Below are 22,039 nucleotides of genomic sequence, written 5' to 3'. Positions count from 1 at the left end.
CAGACATTTATAAGCAGTTCCCATGTTCTGGGCCCCTGCTCAGCAATGCCAGGGACGCCCTGACCTAGGCCCTGCCTTCCCCCGCCCCCATCTATCTAGGAGGGGTGGGGGATGGGAGGGCCATGTAAACAGTGATAACAGCGTGCTCTGAGTTTGATGGGGGAACATAAGACACTGTCAGCCTCAGAGAAGATACCTAACCCGGCCTAGACTAGAGAATGGGACAGGCCTGAGTCTCCGGTGTGACACCCTGACCACCCAAAGCCCCGCCCTCAGCACAGAGCCGGGCTCAGAGAAGATGTGGTCCCTCAGCCTAAGGGATTTCTGGCAACGCCCCTTCTCAGACCCAACCCATTAGCCTCTACCTGATCTGCCCCCGCCCCATCACTGATCTAGGCCACGCCCTTCTCAGCCCCTCCCGTACTTCATTCACACCGGGTCTCAAGCCCCACCGCCCGGGAGGCTAACCTCACACGATCTCGTTGGCCAGAGAGCGTCACTTCACCGCCCTCCTTCAGTGTCATTGGCTCCCTAGGTGTCAATCTTCTTTATAGAGGCCCAAGAGTTACCATGGCCGAGGTTTGAGGGGCAGATAATAATGGCCGTCCCAGGAAGTCTCGTTATTGGGCAAAAAGCCCTGCTCTGGGCGGGGCTTAGAGCCAAACGCTGGCCTGCCTCTGGGGTTCCTCAGGGACGCAGCCTTCCCTCAGAGACACACCCCTCTCTCCTTCCTATTGGCCCTGCCAAGTGTTGATCAACAGGATTCCACATTCCGATAGGCAAAACACCCCGTCCTTCACTGCTTCCCTAATTTCAATTCGCTTCTCTCCTTAAAGGCGGCAACCTTCTGGCCGTAGCCAGGGCCCTCGCCCTCCTTACGGAGTGACCATGGATTGGCCAGACACCCCGTCACTCCTGGCCAGCGGGCGGAGCCAGAGCGCCTGGGGGCGGTGAATTGGCTGACTGGGCCTCGGGGGCGGGGCAGCGGCTCCTGTCAGCGGGTGAAATGGCAGCGACAGAGCCGGTGGCGGCCGCGGTCCCGGGGGGCGGCTGAGGGGGCCGGGCCGGGCTGCGGGGCGAGAGACGCGGCGGGGCCCGGGACGGCGGCGCGGCCCGGGACGGCGAGGCTCGGCATGGCTATGGCGGCGCGCTCTTCGCAGGTAGGTAGGCGGCGCGGGCCGGGCCTCCCGGGCGCCTTCTCAGGCCCGCGGCTCCGCGCTGCGGCCCACGGGGGCCGGGCAAGACTGGGACTCGGGCCCCCTCGCCCCGGAACCCGCGCCGGGAGCCCTCGGCACTCCCAGCACGGACCCTGGCCGTCAGCCTCGGGCCCTGGCCCCTGTCCATCCTCGTTCCGAAGCTTCCCGACCCCTCAGGGCCCCTCCCACGACTCCTCCGGGCGCCCTCCTCCCCCACGCCGCCCCCTCCCCGGGAGGCCCCCTCAGGCCCGTGACCCCCGCTGACCCTCTTTACTGACCCTCAGGACCCCTTCCCGGACCCTTCAGGGCTCCCCCAGTCCCCACCCCGCAGACCCGGCCCCTACGAGCGCCCCCGCAAGCCCAGGACCTCCGCCCTCTCTCTGTCCCGATCCCTCAAGACCCCCTTCATCTGTAGACCCCTTGCCACGCCATCCCTCCCCTCACTTCACATCCTATCTCTGGGCCCAGACCTGCCCCCGCCCCCAAGGATGCCCGTCTTAGAGCCATACCCCTCCCTTCTGACCGCACAGGACCCCTCCCCAGCCTCTGTAAATCCGGATTCCTGCCCGCAGGCCTCACCTCAGCCTGCTGGGCCATCTCCCACCCCCAGCAGCCCCATGCCCAAGGGCACCCCTGAAAGCCACTCCTCAGGGTCCTCGTCGCACACACACCCTGATCCTGACTCGTCTTGATCCCTACTTCCTGAAAATCCACCCTCACCTCATGCTCAGGACCTCCCAGCAGATGTTCTGAACCCCACTCCCAAGGGACACCCACCTCTGTGAGGGCCCCACTCACACACACAAGCGCGCGCGCACACACACACACACACACACACACATCTGGGATGCAACAGAGCAAAACCCATGAACCCCCAACATCTCATACTGATAGACACCCTGGGCCCCTCACACACAGACATTCAGGAGCCCTTCACACACGCGCACACACACACACGGACAGACACACACACACACGGACAGACACTTGGATCCCCAACCCACGCAGAAAAACTTAAGACCTCCAACACAGAGCCAGGCAATTGGGACCTGCCCCCCTCCATGCGCACACACACACACACACACACACACACACACACACACACACACAGGGCTCCTCAGCACTTTAGCACCCCTCCTTGGAATTCACCTGCCCAGGTCCTCCTGGAGGCCCCAACAGCTCCCAGCTCAGGCAGAGACTCAGAGACATGAGCTACCTGCCCTGCCCCAGGCAGCCAGCCTTCCCATCCACACCAGCCTCCCTGAGCCCGTGCCCCCACTGGGGCCCTGGAGGTGGTGGGGTGACCCAGAATCTCCCAGCACCCCTGTGGACACCTGCCCCAGGCCTCTTCCCCTTTATTCATCTCCCCCGCTTTACCCTTCTTCAAAGGGAAGGATGCTCCCTCTCTCTCCTACACCAGTCTCCCCAAAAGAACCACTGCCTGCCCCCTGATTTCTGCCACCCCTGGCAGAGGGGTAGGCGTACCGCCTGCTCCTGGCCCCGGTCCTAAAGTCTGACCAGACTGGTAGGACCAGCATCCTGACCCCATCACGCCCGCTGGCCTCAGATGGCAGGGCCAGCCCCTGACAGCCCCGAGAACTCTTTCACCCACGACTGGCGTGTCATGCCAAGATGAAACAGCTTCCTTCGATCCTGGCATTTGAGACCCAGTGGGGCTGGGTTTGGGCCTGCCAGAAGCAGACAGCTCTTTGTTAAGGAATATTTTCAGAAGGGAAAAATGTGTTGAAGAGGCTCTGGTGGAACACGAGTGAGGAGTTGGCTTGGTTTTTTTTCCCTCAGCCAGGCTGGGATGGATCTGGGGGACCCATGTCGTCGTGTCTTTCCAGGTGTACTGGCTCTTCCCGCCCATACAGCCCACACCCTCGGGTCCAACCTGTGGGTTCCCCTGGGCTTCTGTGGTTGGCTGCAGGTGGTTTGGTTTGACTGCAGGTTGGGATGAGGCAAGTCAAAGAGGAGGGCAGATCACAGAACTGGCGAGACAGCGCAGCCAGGACCGCAGGGACTGAGAAGGAGCCCCAGGTCCTGCCTGGGGGGAATCCAGATCAGGCCAGCACTGCCTGTCTGACATAAGCGTGCCTGGAAAACCCCAGAGGAACAAGCCCAGGCTTCTTTGTGGATATTTACCAGTGGATTCTGGATGGCTCTGAGGAAAAGCGCATCTAAGCTTGGGGCCTTGACTTACCCATCTAGAAAATGGGGAGAGAAATCCCGAGACCAGGACTTTGTACTTCAGGGGAGCCAGAGAGGTTAGGATGTGGCCCTGAATGTCCCCTGGGCACCATGTGGAAGGGGTCAGTGGGGTCCAGGAGGGCAGTCGCCCACCTGTGGGTGCTAGCAGAGTCACTGGGCATCCTGGGCCCCTGGTTGGAATTAGCTGATGCCTCAGTGGATAATGGCTGTCTTTCCATGGCTGAGCCAGTTTACATCAGGGCTAAGAGACAGTTGGTTGTGGGATTTGTGGCCCCACAGGGACCTCCCAGGGGGGCAGAGGGCAGTCGGGTGCCTGCTTGCTGGCAGTGCCCACACCCCACATAGACCTCTGACGCTGGGCGGGGAGAGGTTTGTTCTGCCCACGTGCTGAAGGGAGGAGTGAACGAAGAGACTTCTGAAGGTCACGAGGCACACAGGAAACAAACTCCACGGCCTCCCCAGGGGGTACTTTGTGCAGATGCAGTGGGGTCAGAAGCCTCCCCGGGATAGACTGTGGACTCCTTAGGAAAACACGAGAAGGCTCCCGGGAAGGGCTGGTGAAAGACATCAGTGCCCTTTACCCTAGACTGGGGGGCCGGGGCCGGGTCTTTGTGCATGTGCTTTTGATGGGTGCAGGGGGAACGGAGGATTGTGCTCTAGTTTCTTCTTGCAGAATATGGGTGCTGGTTGTTCCGGATGAGGCCCCCACCACGTACTGGGAATCGAGTCAGGGGCTGGGGTGTGAAGGAACGTCAGGGGTGGCCCCTGCCCTGCATCTAAAGACCCTCTCCACGTCAGCAGGCAAGAGCTGAAACCAGGAGCGCACACTGATCAGGCCGTGCTGCGCACCAGGCCCTGTACCAAGCCCCACTGACATACTATCTCATTTAATCCCCCCAAACCACCCGGAGGGACCAGCATTCCAGCCCGTGCCCTTACCGTCCCATCCCATGTGGAAGCAGGAGACAGATTAACGGACAGCATGCTGTGGAGCAGAGAAAAGGGCCTGGCGCATCCCCGGGGCATCAGGGAAGGTGGAGCAGAGATGACATACGAGTTGGGAGAGGAGCTCTCTGGGCAGGCGTGGCAGGGAGGGGTGTTCCAGGCAGCCCAAGTGCTTGGAAGATGCCCAGGCGGCAGGAGCAAGCATGGTGCATGCAGGGAAGCGTGCCTTGTTTGGTGGGTTTCATCCTATAGGCCTTCGTGTCCCAAATGCCATCCACGGGGCACACACCATGGGACGCTCCCTGGTCAAAGGGACCAGTATTTGGAATTGAACTTGGAAAGGCAGCAAACCTCTCCCCCCCGCCCCCCACCCAGGGATGTCTGCTGCACACATGTTCTAGAAGCCAAACAGAGGGCAAGAGGGAGGTTAGTTAGGAGAACTAACAACTCACCAGGGCTGGGGAAGACATTGATCCCTTCCAGGGAGATTTCAAGAGCCCCACTGGCACTTTTCTTTCATTTCTCAGCGCACCGTGATGTGTTTGTGAGATTGTTTTTTGTTGTTGTTTTTTATCTTTTGGCCACGCCACGCGGCCTGTGGGATCTTAGTTCCCCACCGAGGATGGAACCCGTGCCCCCTGCGTTGGAAGCATGGAGTCTTAACCACTGGACTGCCAGGGAAGTCCCTGTGAGATTGTTTCATTGAGGGCTATCTCCCAGCCCAAGAGTCCCACGAGGGCAGGGCACATGTCTGTTTGTTCATGGTTGAGTCCTAGGCAAGAACAGGGCACGTAACAGATGCCTAGTAGACACTTGGTTGATTTTAGGAGCTGACAGTCCTCCCTACTCACCCACTTCTGAAAGAGGGCCTGGATCTCTTCTGCAGAAAGAGGTCAGATCCATCTGCTTGGAGAGCCCCCAAAGGCAGGGCCGACCCACCTCGCCCTGGGCCCTGGCCCAGCCAGCCTTTGCAGCAGGAAAGATACCATCTTGGCTTTGAAGAGCCGAGAGCCTTTACAAGATGCCACTTCTCTTATCCACCTGTCCCTTGAAGGCTTATGAGGGCTTTAAATTGTTTCCTTTGTCATTCTCAGGGATACTGAAATATAGAGAAATCAGGGATTTGCCAGGAAGGAACCTGTGATGGTGGCAGAAAGTAGCTGCTGACATGCAAGGTAGTAAACTTTTTTTTTAGGTCAGAAGGGATTCCACAGGTCCTAGGTCAGAAGGGATTCCACAGGTCCTTCCACAGCTGATTTTAGCCTGAAGGTACCTGCCGCTGCTGCTATTACTACCAATAACAATGATTTTAGTTTTATTGCGTTTAATATTTAAACAGGGCCGCCACGTAAGGGGTGGGCCTGCTGAGGAGGGGAAGTTTGTTTATTCAGTCCACAAATATCAGATGCCTGATGGTACACTAGACTCTGGGGATCCACTAGTAGGCTAGCCAGCCCCTGCCCTCATGGAACTTTCCACCCAGGGGGAAATAAATATCATGGGCCAGCTCCTGTACTAAGTACTTGACAGGTTTTAGCTCATCTATTCCTCCCAACAAAACCTGTGAGGTCGGTACTATCATCAGCCCTGTTTTCAGATGAGGAAACTGAGACAAAGCACATTGTACCCAGATCAGAAAGATAGAAAAGTAGGTGAGGAGGGATTTGAACCCAGGCTGCTGGCCCTGAAGTCCTCCTGGGAGGCCAAGAGATCTGGGATCATTTATCCACACACACAGCCATGGAGGAAGGTACATCGATGTGGAAACATCCCGGGTGGCACGGAGGAGCGGCTAGAACTGGGGACAAGAGGAGGGCCGGCAGTGACTGCTGAATTCCAGCAGCCGTCCTTGTTACCTGAGGGGCAGCTCGCCCATCAAATGCCCACCCCATGGCCAAGGAAAAGACCCGGAGACGTCAGGCCGTCTCCCCAGGAGTCGGGGTGGTCTGAGTGGCCCAGCTGATAGTCTGTCCGTCTGGGCAGATGGGGTCATGTGGCATCTCTCAAGGCTTCAGATTTAGAAATGACTCTGGGTCCCCATAATCATTAGAGGTAGAGGATCAGAAGCTGGGCTGGTAGGGGGTGGGGCATGGAGGAGGGGTAGGTAGGAAAGCAAAATTAAAGGAGTCTTGGGGTCTTCTGCCTGCCTCTGAAAGATGGCACACACACACTCACTCACTCTCCCTGTTGAAAAAGAGTAACTCATTTACTGAGTGCTCACTGCACTCGGTGTTTTACGTAGGTTGTTTCTAAAGTCATTGAATGCAGAGTGACAGCTCAGCTGATCAACTTGGGGCAAAGGCTCTGGAGTCAGAAATCCAAGTGCAGGGAATTCCCTGGTAGTCCAGTGGTTAGGACTCTGCACTTTCACTGCTGAGGGCACAGGTTCAGTCCCTGGTCGGGGAACTAAGATCCTGCAAGCCGCTCAGTGAAAATAAAATGAAATGGTTTTCTTAAAAATACGTGGGTCACTCCGTATTTAAAGAAAAAAAAAAGAAAGAGAAAAGAAATCCAAGTGCAAATCCTTCTTCCTCTACGGCCTCGTCAGGAGACCCAGTGAGCAACTCTCTACTCGCTAGGGCACCTCTCACATGTTATAAAACTGTCCTTTACGTTTCTGTCTACGCTGGTACAGAACCTTCTTTTTTTTTTTTTTTTTAATTTTAAAAATAGACTTTAGTTTTCAAAACAGTTTTAGCTTTACAGAAAAATTGAGAAGATCGGGACTTCCCTGGTGGCGCAGTGGTTAAGAATCCGCCTGCCAATGCAGGGAACACGGGTTCGAGCCTTGGTCCAGGAAGATCCCACATGCTGCAGAGCAACTAAGCCTATGCTCCACAACTACTGAGCCTGCGTTCTAGAGCCTGCGAGCCACAACTACTGAGCCCGCGTGCCAAGAACCTGGTCTCTGCAGCAAGAAAAGCCACGGCAATGAGAAGCCCGCGCACCGCCACGAAGGGTAGCCCCTGCTCGCCGCAACTAAAAAAGCCCACGCACAGCAATGAAGACCCAATGCAGCCAAAAATAAATAAATAAATAGATGTAATCTCTCATCATTTCTTAAAAAAAAAAAAGAAAAATTGAGAAGATAGTACAAAGCATTCCCACAGACCCCACACTCACAGCCAGTTTCCCCATATTAGTAACATCGTCTGGTAAGTTTGTTATAATTTATGGACCAATATTGATACATTATTATTAACTAAAGTCCATACTTTATGCAGATCTCCTTAGTTTTTCCCTAATTTCCTTTTTCTTTCCCAGGGCCCCTTCCTGGATCCCATAGGACATTTTGTCCTCACATCTCCTGAGGTTCCTCTTATCTGGGACAGTTTTCTTAGGCTTTCCTTGTTTTTGATGACTTTGACAGTTTTGAGGAGGACTAGTCAGGAATTTTCTAAAGTGTCTCCTAATCTGGATTGGTCACATGTTTTCCTCATAGTCTTGGGGAGAAAGGCCCAGAGATGAAGTGCCCTTCTCATGTCAGCGTTATCAAGTGCACATGCTCTCAACATGACTTATCACTGATGGTGTTGACCTTGATCACCTGGCTGAGCAGCACAGGGGTTTTTCTCTTCCTTCGTCCAGCAGACATTGATTGAGCACCTACTAACGGCCAGATGCTGCATTAGGGGCTTGGAGTAGAAAATTAAGAAGATAGGCCTTTGCCCCCAGAAGGTTCATGACCCAGTAGGGCAGGCAGGCGTGTATAGTAGGAATTGCCATAGAATGTGTCTTGGGCTGGGGTATAAGGGTAGGTATTTTCGGGGAGAGGGGAGAGAAGTGAGCCAGAACCCTGGAGGTGGTCAGGGGCAGGGGGTGGTTTGCCAGGAAAGAGTTCACCGAAAAAAATCAGTTTCCTTCTTTTTTATGGTTGAATACCATTCCATTGTCTGGATGGACCACATTTCATTTATCCATTCATCCATCGACGTTTGGGTTGTTTCCACTTTCTGGCTATTGTGAATCGCGCTGCTGTGAACAATTGTGTACAGGTGGGACTTCCCTGCAGGTCTAGTGGTTAAGACTCCACGCTTCCAATGCAGGGGGCGCTGGTTCGATCCCTGGTTGAGGAGCTAAGATCCCACGTGCCGTGCGGCCCGGCCAGGAAAAAAAAAAAAAAAAGAATTAAAAAAAGAACTGTGTACAGGTTTTCCTGTGAATGTACGTTTTCCATTCTCTCAGGTAGATAACCTAGAAGCGGAATTGCTGGGTCATATTGGCAACTCTCTGTCTACCTTTTTGAGGAACTGCCAGACTGTTTTCCACTCTACCTCATCTTTTATTCCATGCGTTTCTCTCAGTCTGTAATAGAAAGTGCAGATGATCATCTCTTGGTCTCTGCCCGCCCCCCACCCCCGTATGCTCTGGGCGTGCAGGGGCTGCTTCTGTCTTTGCCCAGCAGTATTCAGCCCTCAGCATGGTGCCCAGGACCTGGCTGGCACTAAGGAAATACCGGTGGGTGGGCAGGCAGGTTCTATTCCTCCAATATTTCTCGACTCTCACGTTGTACCAGGCTCAGTGCGGGTCGCAGAAGTAGCAGGGACCCAGACAGTGGTGATTCCTACCCCGGTGGTGGATCTGATTGAGCCATCCTGGAGCCAGTTGGCAATCTTGGCTGGTGCTCAGGAGAAAGGAGAAGATGGGGACGAGGGTGTCACAATCACCGACATGTATCTGGTCATTTAAGTCCTGAAAGTGAGCTCACCGAGGGCATGAAGGGATAAGAGCCAAAGCAGGGCCTGTGGAGGAAGGGGCGCCAGGCTGGGCCGAGGCAGGAGGAGCCTCAGGAACCTGGCCTCTTGGAAACTAGATGGGAGAGGACTTCAAGAAGGAGGAAGCATGGCTGGCAGTGTCCAAACGCCCCTGCGAGGGAGAGGAAAAGGGAGGTGGGGGGTCCCCAGCATCTGGACCTTTCTGCCCCCCGACCCCACCCCCAGCTCACCGGCAGTCTTCTCCCACCCCTCTGGCTTGGCGCAGCTTCCTAAGCCATGGGCCACCTTATAAGGACGTGGCGGGCGGTGGTGCCAGCAGGGACGGCATTAGGTGGCCCACTGCCCACTCCGCAGGAGCCAGGAACCCCCTTCGGGTGGCTGCAGTGAAGCAGAAGCAAAGGGCATTGAAATGGGGCCGTTGAGAGACTGGGACCCCAGACCTGGAGGGCCTGTGTGTGGATCTCAGAGGCCAGTGGCCCCTCAGCACTTGAGGGGACCTGCCTTGTCTCTGCGACTCTGCCCATCCAGCAAGGGTAGGGCGGCTGCGTGCCCTGGGGAGATGGGGGCTCATTCACCTCGTTCCACTCCACATCCCTGCCCCTAGAACAGTGCCCGGCCCTCAGACGGCCCCCAGTAAGCGCCAGGGAAGGAGGGACTGAGGCAGTAAGAGTCCGGGCGCTCTGGAGAAGGGACAGGGCTGCTCACAGAGCTAGGAGGGCAGTGAGCCCATGTCCATCCGTATGTACTCGGTTCCAGGCGTGGCGAGACCTGGTCAGTGCAGGAAGCGTGCGTGTGTGTGTGTACGTGTGCACGTATGGGCAAAGGGGTGTGTGGGTGTGAGATAGTGTGTGATTGTGTATCTGACCGTGTAGGTGTGCGACTGTGTGAGTGTATGTCAGAGCGTGTGTGCATGTGCACGCAAGACTGTGTGAGGTGGTTTGTGAGTGTGAATGTATCTGAGTGTGTGGGGTGTGAGGTTGTGGGTAAGTGTGAGTGTGTGAGTGTGAAGGAGTGTGTGTCTCTGTGCGTGCATCAGGAGGATGGCTTCTGGGGCTGCGCAGCATTTAGAGAGTATGGGGATGAGTCAAGAGAAAGTTCCTGAGGGACCAGAAGGTTCTGCCTCTCAGACTGCAAATTTAAGCCCTGGGTATTGAATACATTTTATTTCTTGTATGAAATACACATTAATTTGTGATAAGTATCTGAGCAAACTCTGCTAGTGGATTGCCCTAGTAGTTTCTTTTAATCGGAAACTCAGAGCTGAACCATTCTCTTGGGCTCTTTGCAGGCCAGGGTTGTGGTTGGGGGGGAAGGCAATGCGCTTCTGAGGCTGGGGTCCCCTGGGCTCAGCATGGAGACAGTGGGCCCCAGCCCCAGCCCTGGCCACGTGTGGTCTTTGTCTCTGAGGCCCCCACTACTCCCCAAATCCAGCTGTGCTTATGGGGCTCCAGTCCTCGCCTCCACCACCTACTCCCCTCTCCCAGCTCTGAAGTTGGGAAACCTACGTGGCCTTCCCAGCCCCTCCCTGCCCAGAGAGATCCTTCCAAGTCAGCACTCCTTGTCCATGGCCCCTCTCTGCCCCGGGCCAGCCACAGACTTTGCGGGAAGCCCCGGAGCGGCCCCCACTGTCCCTCTCTCAGGAATGATTAACTCCTGGCTTGGTGGCGCACCGTGGCTTGGTCTTTGGGGCAGGTTGTCCCTGGCCAGCTGGGCAACAGGAGGAAAAGGTCTTCTGCTTCTGATGGGAGCTATCGCCTAGAGTTTGTACCACTCACCAAAAGCTAGAGCCCTCAGTGCCCGACAAACTCGGGGGGCCGTCAGGGGCCAGAAGCAGAACCAGTGGCCCTGGGGAGCCACAGAGTCCTGGGGTGGGAGGGTTATGAGCCCCCCACTAGGTGAAAGAAAAATGGTGCCCCCTGCCCCTTGACAGGGGAGCACAAGGGAAGGAGACTAGAATCAAGTGCATGGCCAGGATCAAGTCCAGCTGACCTGTGGACCCTCAGGTGTTGGTTGGGGGCTGAGCTTGGGCTGTGGGAAGGTGCTCAGTGACCTGAGGGTGCCAGGCAGGTGCAAAATGGGCTGCTTTTGTTCTGTGACTGTCCTCCTGCTGCCTGGAGACCAGATGCCCCCTCTCCAGGAACTGGGCGAGGGCCCCTCTGTGGCTGAGCTGTCAGAGCCAGGTCAGGTGAGGTCCAAGGGGAGCCACACTTCAGACACTGTTCCATTTGAGTCCAGAGCCTTTGCTTTCGGCACAGCCAGTGTCCCTGAAGCTCCCAGGAGGGTGGGGCTGGACCATCCCCAGGAGGAGTAGGAGAGATGGGCCGGCACCCACCCAGCACATGTCAGGCCAAGATCAGGATACTGATCAGAGCCTGTAGCTCTCACTCTGAGGCCATCAGAGCACAGATTCCTAGCACTTTGACATGTCCCTGGCTTCCCAGCCCAAGGGGAGTTGACTCTTCTGGCCATTGGCAGCACCAGACAATCAACAGTAGAGAATAATTGCTTGTGGCTGTGCCAGCAGCCCACTTTGGTTGATGAGACAGGGAAGGTCAGATGCCGAGGCAGGGCTCCCAGGACAGGCCGCAGCTGGGGACAGGGACCAAAGCTGTCAGGAACAGCCACCAAAGCAGGGGCATCGGCACCCCCAAGGTCGCAGCAGGGACCCTGAGTGTGACGGGGAGCCTTGGCCCCTGGCCCTGCTGAAGACTCAAGGGTGTCAGTTGAGACTTGGTGCTCATGCGCAGGGACAGCAGGACAGCTCAGGCGCTGGCCGTTGCCCTCCTGATCCCATCCAGGCATCTGGACTACCAAGGCAGGGATCCCAGTAGCCAGCCCCCAGAGCAGAACAAGCCGGCCAGGCCGTCAACTAGACTGGGCTGCGTGGGGATGAGGAGTGACCAAGTGGACAGACCAGAGGTGGGAAGCCCCGGGTGAGGAAATGTCTCTGGGTGACCAGCAGGCTCACTGGTCCAGAGCCGGCGGGACAGTGTGGGCACCCTGCTCAAAGCTGACCACACATGTCTCTGGTCCCCAGACAGAGCTGTGACCGGGCCCTGCTCGCGGCTGAGGAGCCTGCCCACCATGGCGAGCCCCACTCTGAGCCCCGACTCCTCGTCCCAGGAGGCCCTGTCGGGCCCCACCTGCTCCCCCACCTCTGACTCCGAGAACCTCAGCCCCGATGAGCTAGAGCTGCTGGCCAAACTCGAAGAGCAGAACCGGTGAGTTGGGACCTGAGGGAAAGGGAGAGGCCCCAGGGGTACAGCCTGGGCCCCAAACAGAAGTTACTGGTGCCACCTCACACTCAGAGCTAGGCCTGGCCCTGGGCCAAGTGACAGCTCCCACCAGAGGCTTGACAAGGATGTTTGCCGTCACCTCCCACCGGAGGGTTCTCCCACTCAGATGAGGAGACCACGGTATCAGGGGGCCCAGTGAACCTGGCCTTCACTTCTCTAGCCTTTGTTGAAGGGAAGAGTAAATCCTCTGAGTCTGAAGTTGGCCCTTCCCACTTCTCCTCTGGCCCACCCCCTGTTTTAAAGTGTAGGTTTTATTATTATGCCAGTATGGCGAGGCCAGCAGATCAGGAGATGACTGCCATTAAAAAGACAGTTTGGGGAATTCCCTGGTGGTCCAGTGGTTAAGACTCCATGCTTCCACTGCAGGGGGCATGGGTTCGATCCCTGGTCAGGGAACTAACATCCCACGTGCCTCGCGGCATGGCCCAAAAAAAAAAAAAAAAAGACAGTTTGTTACGCACAGATTCCAAGAGGAGGGGCACAACACGCCATGCACCATGCAGGGCCATCCAGGGAAGCACCAGGGTCAGTCAGGAGGCAGAGGGAATGAGAAAAATGTGGGCAAGAGCCTTTATTGTGGTTTCTGCCAGAAGGAACGGTGAGGCAATGTAATCAGGCTTAGGACTGGCTAGTCTGAATACCTTCAGCAAGCTGGGGGCATAGGGGCTGGGCCTATTTGTCTAGTAGCCGGCCCTGGGGTGATTAGGGCAGAGGGATAGTGGCCCTGAGTGCAAGAGCCTAACAGAGGTGGGTGGTTTGTGGGTTCTGGATTGGTTGGTTTGCATATGAAAAGTGCACTAGCAGGCAAGTCCTTAATTATCTCTAGGAATCTGCTAGGCCTGGGAGGGGCAGTCTCTCCTGGGTAAGGGAGGCCCCAGATGTCAAAGCCTCAGAAATAGGTGGTTAATGCAACCCCTTGCTAGTTGGGTGCCCCCAGCCGGCATCTCACCCTCTCTGTACCTCGTCTGTAAACAAATCTTTACAAAACCCGCCCCACAGGGTTGGTACGAGACTAAGTGAGCTACTCCCCATGCTTCTCAGCCCAGGGCCGGGCACAGAATGGGACGCATGAATGGCAGCCTCTCCAGGGCTCCCGGGATCAGGACCAGGGCTCAGAGAGGTTAGGGCACTGGCCAAAGTCACTCAGCACGTGCCGCTCAGGAAAAATAACTTAGACCCAATCCCTGGTATCCTCTGGGACCCCAGGGAGGAGGGGCCAGGCTCTTTGGGACCCAGGGGCCAGGGTGGGAAGCTCCTGCAGCCTCCACCCTCCCCCCCTGCCACACCCAGGCTCCTGGAAGCCGACTCCAAGTCCATGCGCTCCATGAATGGCTCCCGGCGGAACAGCGGCTCCTCGCTGGTGTCCAGCTCCTCAGCCTCCTCCAACCTGAGCCACCTGGAGGAGGACACATGGATCCTGTGGGGCCGGATCGCCAACGAGTGGGAGGAGTGGCGGCGCAGGAAGGAGAAGCTGCTCAAGGTGGCGCAGGCGGCGGGGCTGGGCGGGCGGCCAGAGGGTGGGCAAGGTCTGCCAGGGGCCCCAGCACGAGCAAAGGGCAGGACTGGAGGTGTGTGGGCACTTTCGGGGTGCCTTGCCAGGGCCGGGGGGATGGGTGTGGAGATGAGGGAGGGGCTGGCACCCCAGGCACCCTCCTGCTTCCCGCCCGTGAGTTCCATGATGGGTTGGGGCGGCGCATTCAGCCTCGTGGACTCCATGTGCCGTGCAGTGGCTCGGCCGAGCTCTGGGCCCCGGGTGAGGCGTGGGTGGACCCGATCTCAGAGGCCGGGTTGGGCGGCCGTGGGGAGGCTGCACTGGGATGGGGTCCAGCCCGGACTCCCGATCCCACCCCCCGACCCCCCCCACCCCGTTCTGACCCTGTCGCCAGGAGCTGATCCGCAAGGGCATCCCGCACCATTTCCGGGCCATCGTGTGGCAGCTCCTGTGCAGCGCCACGGACATGCCAGTCAAGAACCAGTACTCGGAGCTGCTCAAGATGTCCTCACCTTGCGAGAAGCTGATCCGCAGGGACATCGCCCGCACCTACCCGGAGCACGAGTTCTTCAAGGGCCAGGACAGCCTCGGCCAGGAGGTGCTCTTCAACGTCATGAAGGTGAGGCCCCCTGGCCCCACGGAGAGCCGCTGCGGTCACCAGCCCGGCAGAACCCTGCCCTGACTCGCACGTGTTCCCTCGCAGGCCTACTCCCTGGTGGACCGGGAGGTGGGCTACTGCCAGGGCAGCGCCTTCATCGTGGGCCTACTCCTCATGCAGGTAGGTGGCCTGGGCCCGGTCCCTCCTGGCTCTGTCTGCCCCCAGAAGGTGGACAAAAGGAGAGTGTTTTCCCTCCATCCAGTGTCCTCCTAGGTCAGAACCTCCCTCTGTGTCCACCTGTGACCTCTGACAGTCTCCCAGCCAGGCCTCCAGGGGGTGAGCACAGAGGGCTGGCCACCTGTTCTGTCCCCTATCCCGTCCCAAGATTGGAGGGAGGGGTAGGCCGTCCTACTCAGTCACCTCCCAGGGTTGGATGGGACACTCAGGCTTAGGTCAGCCAGTGTGATGTTTATGGGGCTTGGGGTTTCCTCCAGAGAATCCAGCAGGCTTAGGAGGGGGAGAGTGGAGATGGCTGGGAATGGACCAGAGGATGCCTCCACCGTGGGCTCTGGAGGTGACCAGACCTGGGGTTCAAGTCCCAGCTCCACTGTTTCCTGCCAGGCTGCCTTGGGCAGGTGACTTCAGCCTCAGGAGGCTTCCTGTCATTGAAACAGGGTGATGATATTTACCAGAGAGGTTTGCTGTGTGGGTCCGGGCAGCCCGGCACTGTCCACGTTCAATAAAAGTAAATGGAGCAGAGACAAGCAAAGCCATAAGAAGAGCAGTGGGCGCCCCCGCCCCCCCCACCCCCACTCACAGCCCCCTGCCCGCCCACCCCCAGATGCCTGAGGAGGAGGCCTTCTGTGTGTTCGTGCGGCTGATGCAGGAGTACCGCCTGCGGGAGCTCTTCAAGCCCAGCATGGCAGAGCTGGGGCTCTGCATCTACCAGTTCGAGTACATGCTACAGGTGAGTGGGCCCAGGGGCGGTCCCGCCTGCCCCACCCCTCTCCAGCAGCCCACACGTACGGGTGCTAACGTCGGCCGTCCCGGTGAGTCTCTTTGACTGAAAATTCCACGCCTGAGAAATCACATCCAGACGTTCCAGCTCAGAGAGGGGCTCTACTCCCCAAGGAGCCGTAAAGCACTGCCCTGAAGGATGCTTTGAGGGACCAGGCAGGGGCCAGCCCCTTCCAGTGGGGGCTCCTCAGAGCTCGGGGCTCCCAGAGCCATTGCGGCCAGGGTGGAGGGGTCAGTCCGGCTCAGACACACCCACTGCGCCCTCCTGTCTGCTCCCCGGTGTGGCAGAAGGAGGGAAGGTGTTGTCTGCCTGCCTTTGCTGATTACTGGAGAACCGCAGCCGCCTCTGTTTATAAATAGCAGCCCCACAGGGCCCGCTCCTGGCTGGCAGAGAGAGCCGGTATACGTGTGTACACACACACACACACACACACACACACTGGCCTGCTCTGGAAGCCGGTCGCAGGTGGGGCTGTGCAGCTCTGCGCCACAGTGGGCAGGACGCGCCCAGTTGTGAAAGCCCCCTTCCTCAGGCCCAGAGGATGGGGAGGTGCCGTCGGTCGAGGGAACCGGTAGTGCCAGCAAGCAGGTGTTCCAGGGCCACAGAGAAGGAGCAATCCCACCCCAGGCTGGGGAGCTGACAGCTCCCGTGGCGAAGGAGCTGGCCGCCACCAGAGAGCTCCTGAGGCAGGAAGCCCAGGGCAGGCCGGGGGACAGCCCGAGGGTCTGTTCTCCCAGTGAAGGACCTCCAGGGAGTCCTACCGCCTTCTCCAGCCTCAGTTCCCCAAGTTTCTGTCGCTTTCCAGCAGTCTGAAGTTCAGACCAGTCAGACAGGCATCCCTTGAGCATTGCTGGGCACAAAGCACAGAGCATTGTGGGGGGCAGTGGTGAGGGTCCCAGGGACAGCTGGGCCTCTTGCCATCCCTGCCATGTCCCCACCCAGTGCTACTCAGAGCTCTGGGGTGCTGCCGCCCCACCCAGAGACAGTGCGGGGGGCTGCCCAGGGCAGGTCAGGGAAGGCTCCCTGGAGGTGCAGGCACTGAGGCCTAGCACTTCCGGGTGGAGGGAGCCTGTGGGTGCTGACAGCTGTGCCCAGCACCCTCCTCATGGTGCCTGGCCTCCTCCCCCCACCCCAGGAGCAGCTCCCGGACCTGAACACCCACTTCCGCTCCCAGAGCTTCCACACGTCCATGTATGCCTCCTCCTGGTTCCTCACGCTCTTCCTGACCACCTTCCCACTGCCCGTCGCCACGCGTGTCTTTGACATCTTCATGTACGAGGTGAGGACCACATGCCCCTTCCTCTCCTGGCCACTCTGGATGGAGTGACTCACGCCCCCAGTGGAAACGATTCCAGGGCTCAGGGAGGGGTCAGGCGGCTCCCCAGGAGAGCGTGACCAGAGACGCACTACCCCCGCCTCCTTCGCAGGGCCTGGAGGTCGTGTTCCGGGTGGGCCTTGCCCTGCTGCAGGTGAACCAGATGGAGCTGATGCAGCTGGACATGGAGGGGATGTCCCAGGTGGGCCAGGAGGGCCAGGGCGGGCAGGCTTGCCCCCCAGCAGGGCACCTGGGCAGGTGGAGCCCTTCTGAGAGATGGGGAGGCCCTGGACTTGCTGAGCGCCCTGATCCTTTCTCATCACCTCTGCCCCCCCGAGGTCTCCATGGAGGACCGGGGTGGGGGCTGTGCCCGAGGAGCCCCAGGCTCTGCCAGATACAGCCCAGGGCCAGCAACCTGGCAGCAGGGAGAGAGGAAGGCCTAGGCCGAGCCCTGGGAGTCCCCCCGCTTCACCTGCCCCCAGCTCTGTGTCCCCAGAGCCTAACATGGCAAATAGTAATACTGGCCAAACCAGGAGGCGTTGGGTGTGGTTTCGGCCCCAGCAACTAGGTCGGGCGAGGGCACAGGAGGGAGTGAGGGGTCTGGGGCAGACTCTCGCCCTGCCCCACCACAGCCTACCCCAGCTGCCCTGCCTGCTGAGAAGAGGCCGGCCTGCATCTCACCGCCATGTCCCCATCATGCAGGCCCCCGCCCCCTCCCAGCGTCCTCCAGCTGGTGCTTCGGGGAAGAATGCACAAAGGCCACAGTTGTGTCCACGAACACGGGCATCCATTGTCCGCAGCTGCCAGAGGGGGCCAGCTGGGCTAGGGAGCGGGAGCCAGCCTGGCCCCGAACTGCAGCAAGCTGTGTCCACCCGGCAGCTTGCACTTAACTCTTTGCGGAGGTTCCAGGGGCCCCAGGCGAGCAGGCAGACCACTGAGGGGTCCTCCCTCTGGCTTCCTCCGCACCACCCCGATCCTTCAGCCTCTTCCGTCTCCTCCCACTGCCCTGGGGCAGCGGCATGTCTCCCCCTTCCTCCATGAAGGTCCTCTGTGCTCGGACCCCACCCCCACCCACACCTGGCCTTCGCCCTCAGGAGCTCCCGAAGCCCGCTTTCCCTGCAAACAGAGGTCCTGGCTGCAGGCAGCTCCTTCTCACGATTCCTGCTTCTCACACTCGCTCACTCGATCCACACAACAGGCCAGGTGATGGCGAGCGCCCAGGCCGACCGGCTCTGGCCGTCCCTCCTGGTGTACCCAGGCCCTCCTCCAGGGAAGCAGGGTGCCGCAGGGACTCGGGTGGCCCCAGGCGGTCAGGGCCCGTGTGTCCGTGACCACCCGTGTCCCCACAGTACTTCCAGAGGGTAATCCCCCATCAGTTCGACAGCTGCCCGGACAAGCTGATCCTCAAGGCTTACCAGGTCAAGTACAACCCCAAGAAGATGAAGAGGTCAGTACCGGGAGGCCAGGGTGCTGGCAGAAAGTGGGTCCCCAAGGGTGAGACAGTGAGCACGTCGGCCTTCCCCTCTGCAGGCTGGAGAAGGAGTACGCAGCCATGAAGAGCAAGGAGATGGAAGAGCAGATCGAGATCAAAGTGAGTCCCCGGTTGGCCTGGGCAGGGCTGGCGGGAAGCAGGGGGGCGGTTGAGGGGGGGGGCTTGATGGTGGTGGTGGATATGCCCTTGGGAGCCCCCTCGACGGCTGCTAGAGGGCAGCCCACCCAGCGTGGACCACACAGCAGGGGGTACTTAGGCTCTGAGAGGTGGTCCCTCGGCCTGCCTGTCCTTTCACTCACCACCAGGCCGGCATGGGAGCAAGGGCCACCCCCACCCCCAGCATTGGGGACACGGTGGTGAACAGGTCCACTGAGATTCAACCTCCAGCCCTTTCCCCTCCCAGGGGTCTGAGGGTGGGACTGAAAGGTCCAACCCTCTCATCAGAGGACTGGATCCCCTGGCAACCAGCACCATCCTTAGGTGATGGGGGGGTGGGGGGCGTGGGGAGGGCTTTCCAAAAGTCATCTCATTAACATAACAAAGACGCCTTTATTCCTCTCCTCACTTAGGAAATTCCCAGGGTTTTAGGAGCCTGTGCCAGGACCAGGGACAAAGACCAAGTATATATTCCTTGTAAATCACAACATCATAGAGGGTTTTCTGGGTGTGCAGAACCTCTGAACCCAGACGTCTGTCCATCTCCTTCCCTCTGCTTTCATCCCTCCAGACGTGATTTTGGTTATTCCCTCAACAGGCGTTTAGTGAGCACTATGTGTCAGAGTCACAGCAGGACTGAGGGCCCCCAGTCCAGTGGAGGTGGGGGACAGACACAAACACAAACACCAGCACAGCCTGGCTCTGTCCTCTTCAGGGGCAGAGTCCCACAGTGGCTGGGACTAGAGTCCCACAGACCAGAGTTCAAATCCCAACTCCTGCAGACCAGCTATGTGACCTGCCGGGAAGGTGAATTCACCTCTCTGAGCCTCAGTGTCCCCTTCTGCAAAATAGGGATGACGCTCTTCTGTTCAAATAATTATTATTATTAACCACCACCATCATCGTCATCCCTACCTCCTCTAGAAAAGCAGAGACAGAACCTAGATTAGAATCCAGGTCACCTGCCACCCATACCTGAGTGGCGAAAGAGGGCATCATTGTCCCAGCCCTGTTTGTAAGTTTTTGAGAAATAGTCTTGTGTCCTGAGTTTTTAAGCATCTCCCTTTCTCAGGAATGGCAGCTTTACTGATGCACCAGTCCAAACGTGTATGTTTTGCTCATGCACAGACAAGGGCCTGCTGCCATATGGTGACCATGATGGCTCAGCAGTAGGGAAGGACACAGCGGATCCTTAAACCACATGCCCAGCCTGGAAATTTATCACGAGAGGAGACTGCGTGCCCAAGGGCAGGGCAGATGCCTTCTCCCCTGACCCTGCCCTGTGCCCTTTCACCTTTCACCTGTTTAAAAATGTACCTGGGATTTGTTTTAATCAGGTATGGTGAGGTGACAGACACAGAGACAACTGCCTTCAAAAGAAGAGTTTATTACTCACAGGAGGGGGCACACCTCTGCACGCAGGGCCACATGGGGAAGCACCAGGGTGGGTCAGGAGGCAGAAGAAGAAAAGCATGGGCCAGAGCCCTTATTGTGGTTTCCACAGGAAGGGATGGGCGAGGCAGGGTAGGCAAGTTCAAGAGAGTTCAGGATTGGCTAGTTTGAATAATTTCCAGGCTCTGGGCTATAGGGGTGGTTCCTAGCTGTCCTGGAACAATTGAGAGCAGGGGAAATACTAGCTTGGTGTGCGAGAGTTAGATAAGGGAGGTGGGTGGGGGCATGGGCTCTGGATTGGCTGGTTTGCCTGTGGAAGGCAAGCTAGCAGGCAGGTTGCCTACTCTCCCTAGGAATTAGCTAGCCCTGGGAGGGGCAGTGTCTCCAGGATTAGCAAGGCCGCAGGATGTCAAGACATCAAAAATACAGAAAAAAAGGGACTTCCCCGGTGGTCCAGTGGTTAAGACTCTGCGCCCCCACTGCAGGGGCCACAGGTTCAATCCCTGGTTGGGGAACTAAGAGCCCGCATGCCGCATGGCAAAAAAAGAAAAAAAAAGTTTAATAGTGTGATTAGTACATAGGCCCCCGTAGTCCTTTTTCACTCTCTGTCTGGTTTTCCCTTGGGAGGAAGAGGAGAGAGGCTAGTTGTTGGTCGGTACATCCAGCTCCTCCAGGGATGGCTGAGCTTGTGGCATCAATGCGTTGAGGCCAGAAAGGGGGCATACATTCCAGGGGTCAGGAGTCAGGGGTCAGGACTCTGGTTCTGGATCCCTATGAGCAACAGAGACCTGTGCCGGCAACAGCTCTGACCCCAGCGAGCCGGGAGCCTCGGGCAAGACACTGCCTGCCTCTGACTCAGTTTCCCCTCCCATGAAATGAGTCCTTGCCCATCAATCAAGTCTGCAATTCTCTCTGACCACAGTTGCTTCCTGGGAGTGTTCTGGGTGTTTCCATCACCTTTTTCTCCCCCGGTAGAAACCAGGCAATGTTCTGTGTGATCCACAGGGAAGCAGGACCCTCACTAATCCGCCGATCAAAACTATTTCTGTACCCACTGCTTAAGGGGTACGTAGTTAGAAACTAGGTGCAAGGCAGATGTGAACCTCCCCTGCTTCCCAAAAGGCTGTGAGGGAACCTAAAACCACAAATATATAACCAAGACTACCAGCACAGGATGGAAGGCGGAAGCAAGGAGACCATCTCCAGAATCCCAGCCGTGGGAAAGTGACAACTCTTGGGTACAGCTGGCTCTCAGTGGGTTGCGGAAATGTAGTTGTCAAACTGAAAGAAGCATGTGTTCAGCAAGACCTCTTCCCCTGGACCCAGACTCTGAGTTTGTCCTCCGAGAATTCAACCCTGGCACTCCAAGTGAAGCAGTGAGGGGTGGGGCCTGTTTGCGACCGGCTTCCCCCAAAACACAGAGGCCTTTGCCCTGTGGGAGGCGTCACATTGGCCCTTGACAGGCTCAAGCGTGGGGTAGAAACAGACTCCGGAGGAGGGACCACCGCCCCCAAAGCCCCCACCTCCCGCACACACAGTGCATAGCCACCAAAGTGATCACATTGTTTTTACTGAACCAGAGTTTGTTTTTTAAAAAACACCTGGTGGACCATTCCCAACGGGAATTGGCCTTGACTGTTTTCTGGAATCACTGACCCAGAGCATGAGACACTGGCGCCGTCCTGCCTGGAAGTGGCCTAGCCCTGAAGGGACAGACCTCTGTGCGTACAGGAGCAGGCGGCGGGCTCTGACGTGCTCTCCCCTCTCCCCGCATAGAGGCTTCGGACAGAGAACCGGCTCCTGAAGCAGCGGATTGAGACCCTGGAGAAGGTGAGGGGTGCGGCCACCAGCCTGTGGCACCGAACCCTCCCAGCCCCAAGCAGGACCCAGCAGCCAGAGGGCCAGCCAGCCTCCTGCCCCGGGCGCCGCGCCCCACCCCACCCCCACCCCCCCAAGCCTGTGGCGTAAATCCCAGAGGCCCCACCACAAGCCCCACTGAGATTTGGGCTGCTGTATAAATTTGGGACTGTGGCGAAACTTTGCCTGAGGAGGGATTGAGTTATAACCCTGTTAACTGCAAACACGGAAATCCATTTGTGCCCGGTGCCCTCCCGGGCTGCCTGGGTGCGGGCTACTGGGACAAAAGAAAGGAGACAGGGTGGGGGAGGAGGGGGCGGCCTTGCACTCCGGAGGGGGTGCCATAGCCTTGACCC

At 58.1% G+C, this 22,039-nt stretch overlaps 1 protein-coding gene across 3 annotated transcripts in view; it reads left to right on the top strand.

The window, feature by feature from the left end:
* The first annotated feature begins 1,035 nt into the window (after window positions 1-1,035).
* EVI5L (ecotropic viral integration site 5 like) overlaps window positions 1,036-22,039 on the top strand; it is a 29,660-nt gene continuing 8,656 nt past the window's right edge. For 2 of the 3 annotated variants that reach the window (XM_061190595.1, XM_061190593.1), the window contains exons 1-11: window positions 1,036-1,160; window positions 12,105-12,288; window positions 13,654-13,843; window positions 14,250-14,474; window positions 14,559-14,633; window positions 15,295-15,420; window positions 16,607-16,750; window positions 16,899-16,988; window positions 18,136-18,233; window positions 18,317-18,377; window positions 21,603-21,656. In XM_061190595.1, coding sequence (XP_061046578.1) covers window positions 12,152-12,288; window positions 13,654-13,843; window positions 14,250-14,474; window positions 14,559-14,633; window positions 15,295-15,420; window positions 16,607-16,750; window positions 16,899-16,988; window positions 18,136-18,233; window positions 18,317-18,377; window positions 21,603-21,656 — 1,200 coding nt within the window. In that variant the 5' untranslated portion in view covers window positions 1,036-1,160; window positions 12,105-12,151. The remainder of the gene's footprint in view (window positions 1,161-12,104; window positions 12,289-13,653; window positions 13,844-14,249; window positions 14,475-14,558; window positions 14,634-15,294; window positions 15,421-16,606; window positions 16,751-16,898; window positions 16,989-18,135; window positions 18,234-18,316; window positions 18,378-21,602; window positions 21,657-22,039) is intronic. The other variant, XM_061190594.1, reaches the window with a different exon arrangement.

Source organism: Eubalaena glacialis, chromosome 4 (genome assembly GCF_028564815.1).
Source record: "Eubalaena glacialis isolate mEubGla1 chromosome 4, mEubGla1.1.hap2.+ XY, whole genome shotgun sequence".
Classification (NCBI taxonomy): Eukaryota; Metazoa; Chordata; class Mammalia; order Artiodactyla; family Balaenidae; genus Eubalaena; species Eubalaena glacialis.
This window is presented reverse-complemented; position numbering and strand designations above follow the sequence as displayed.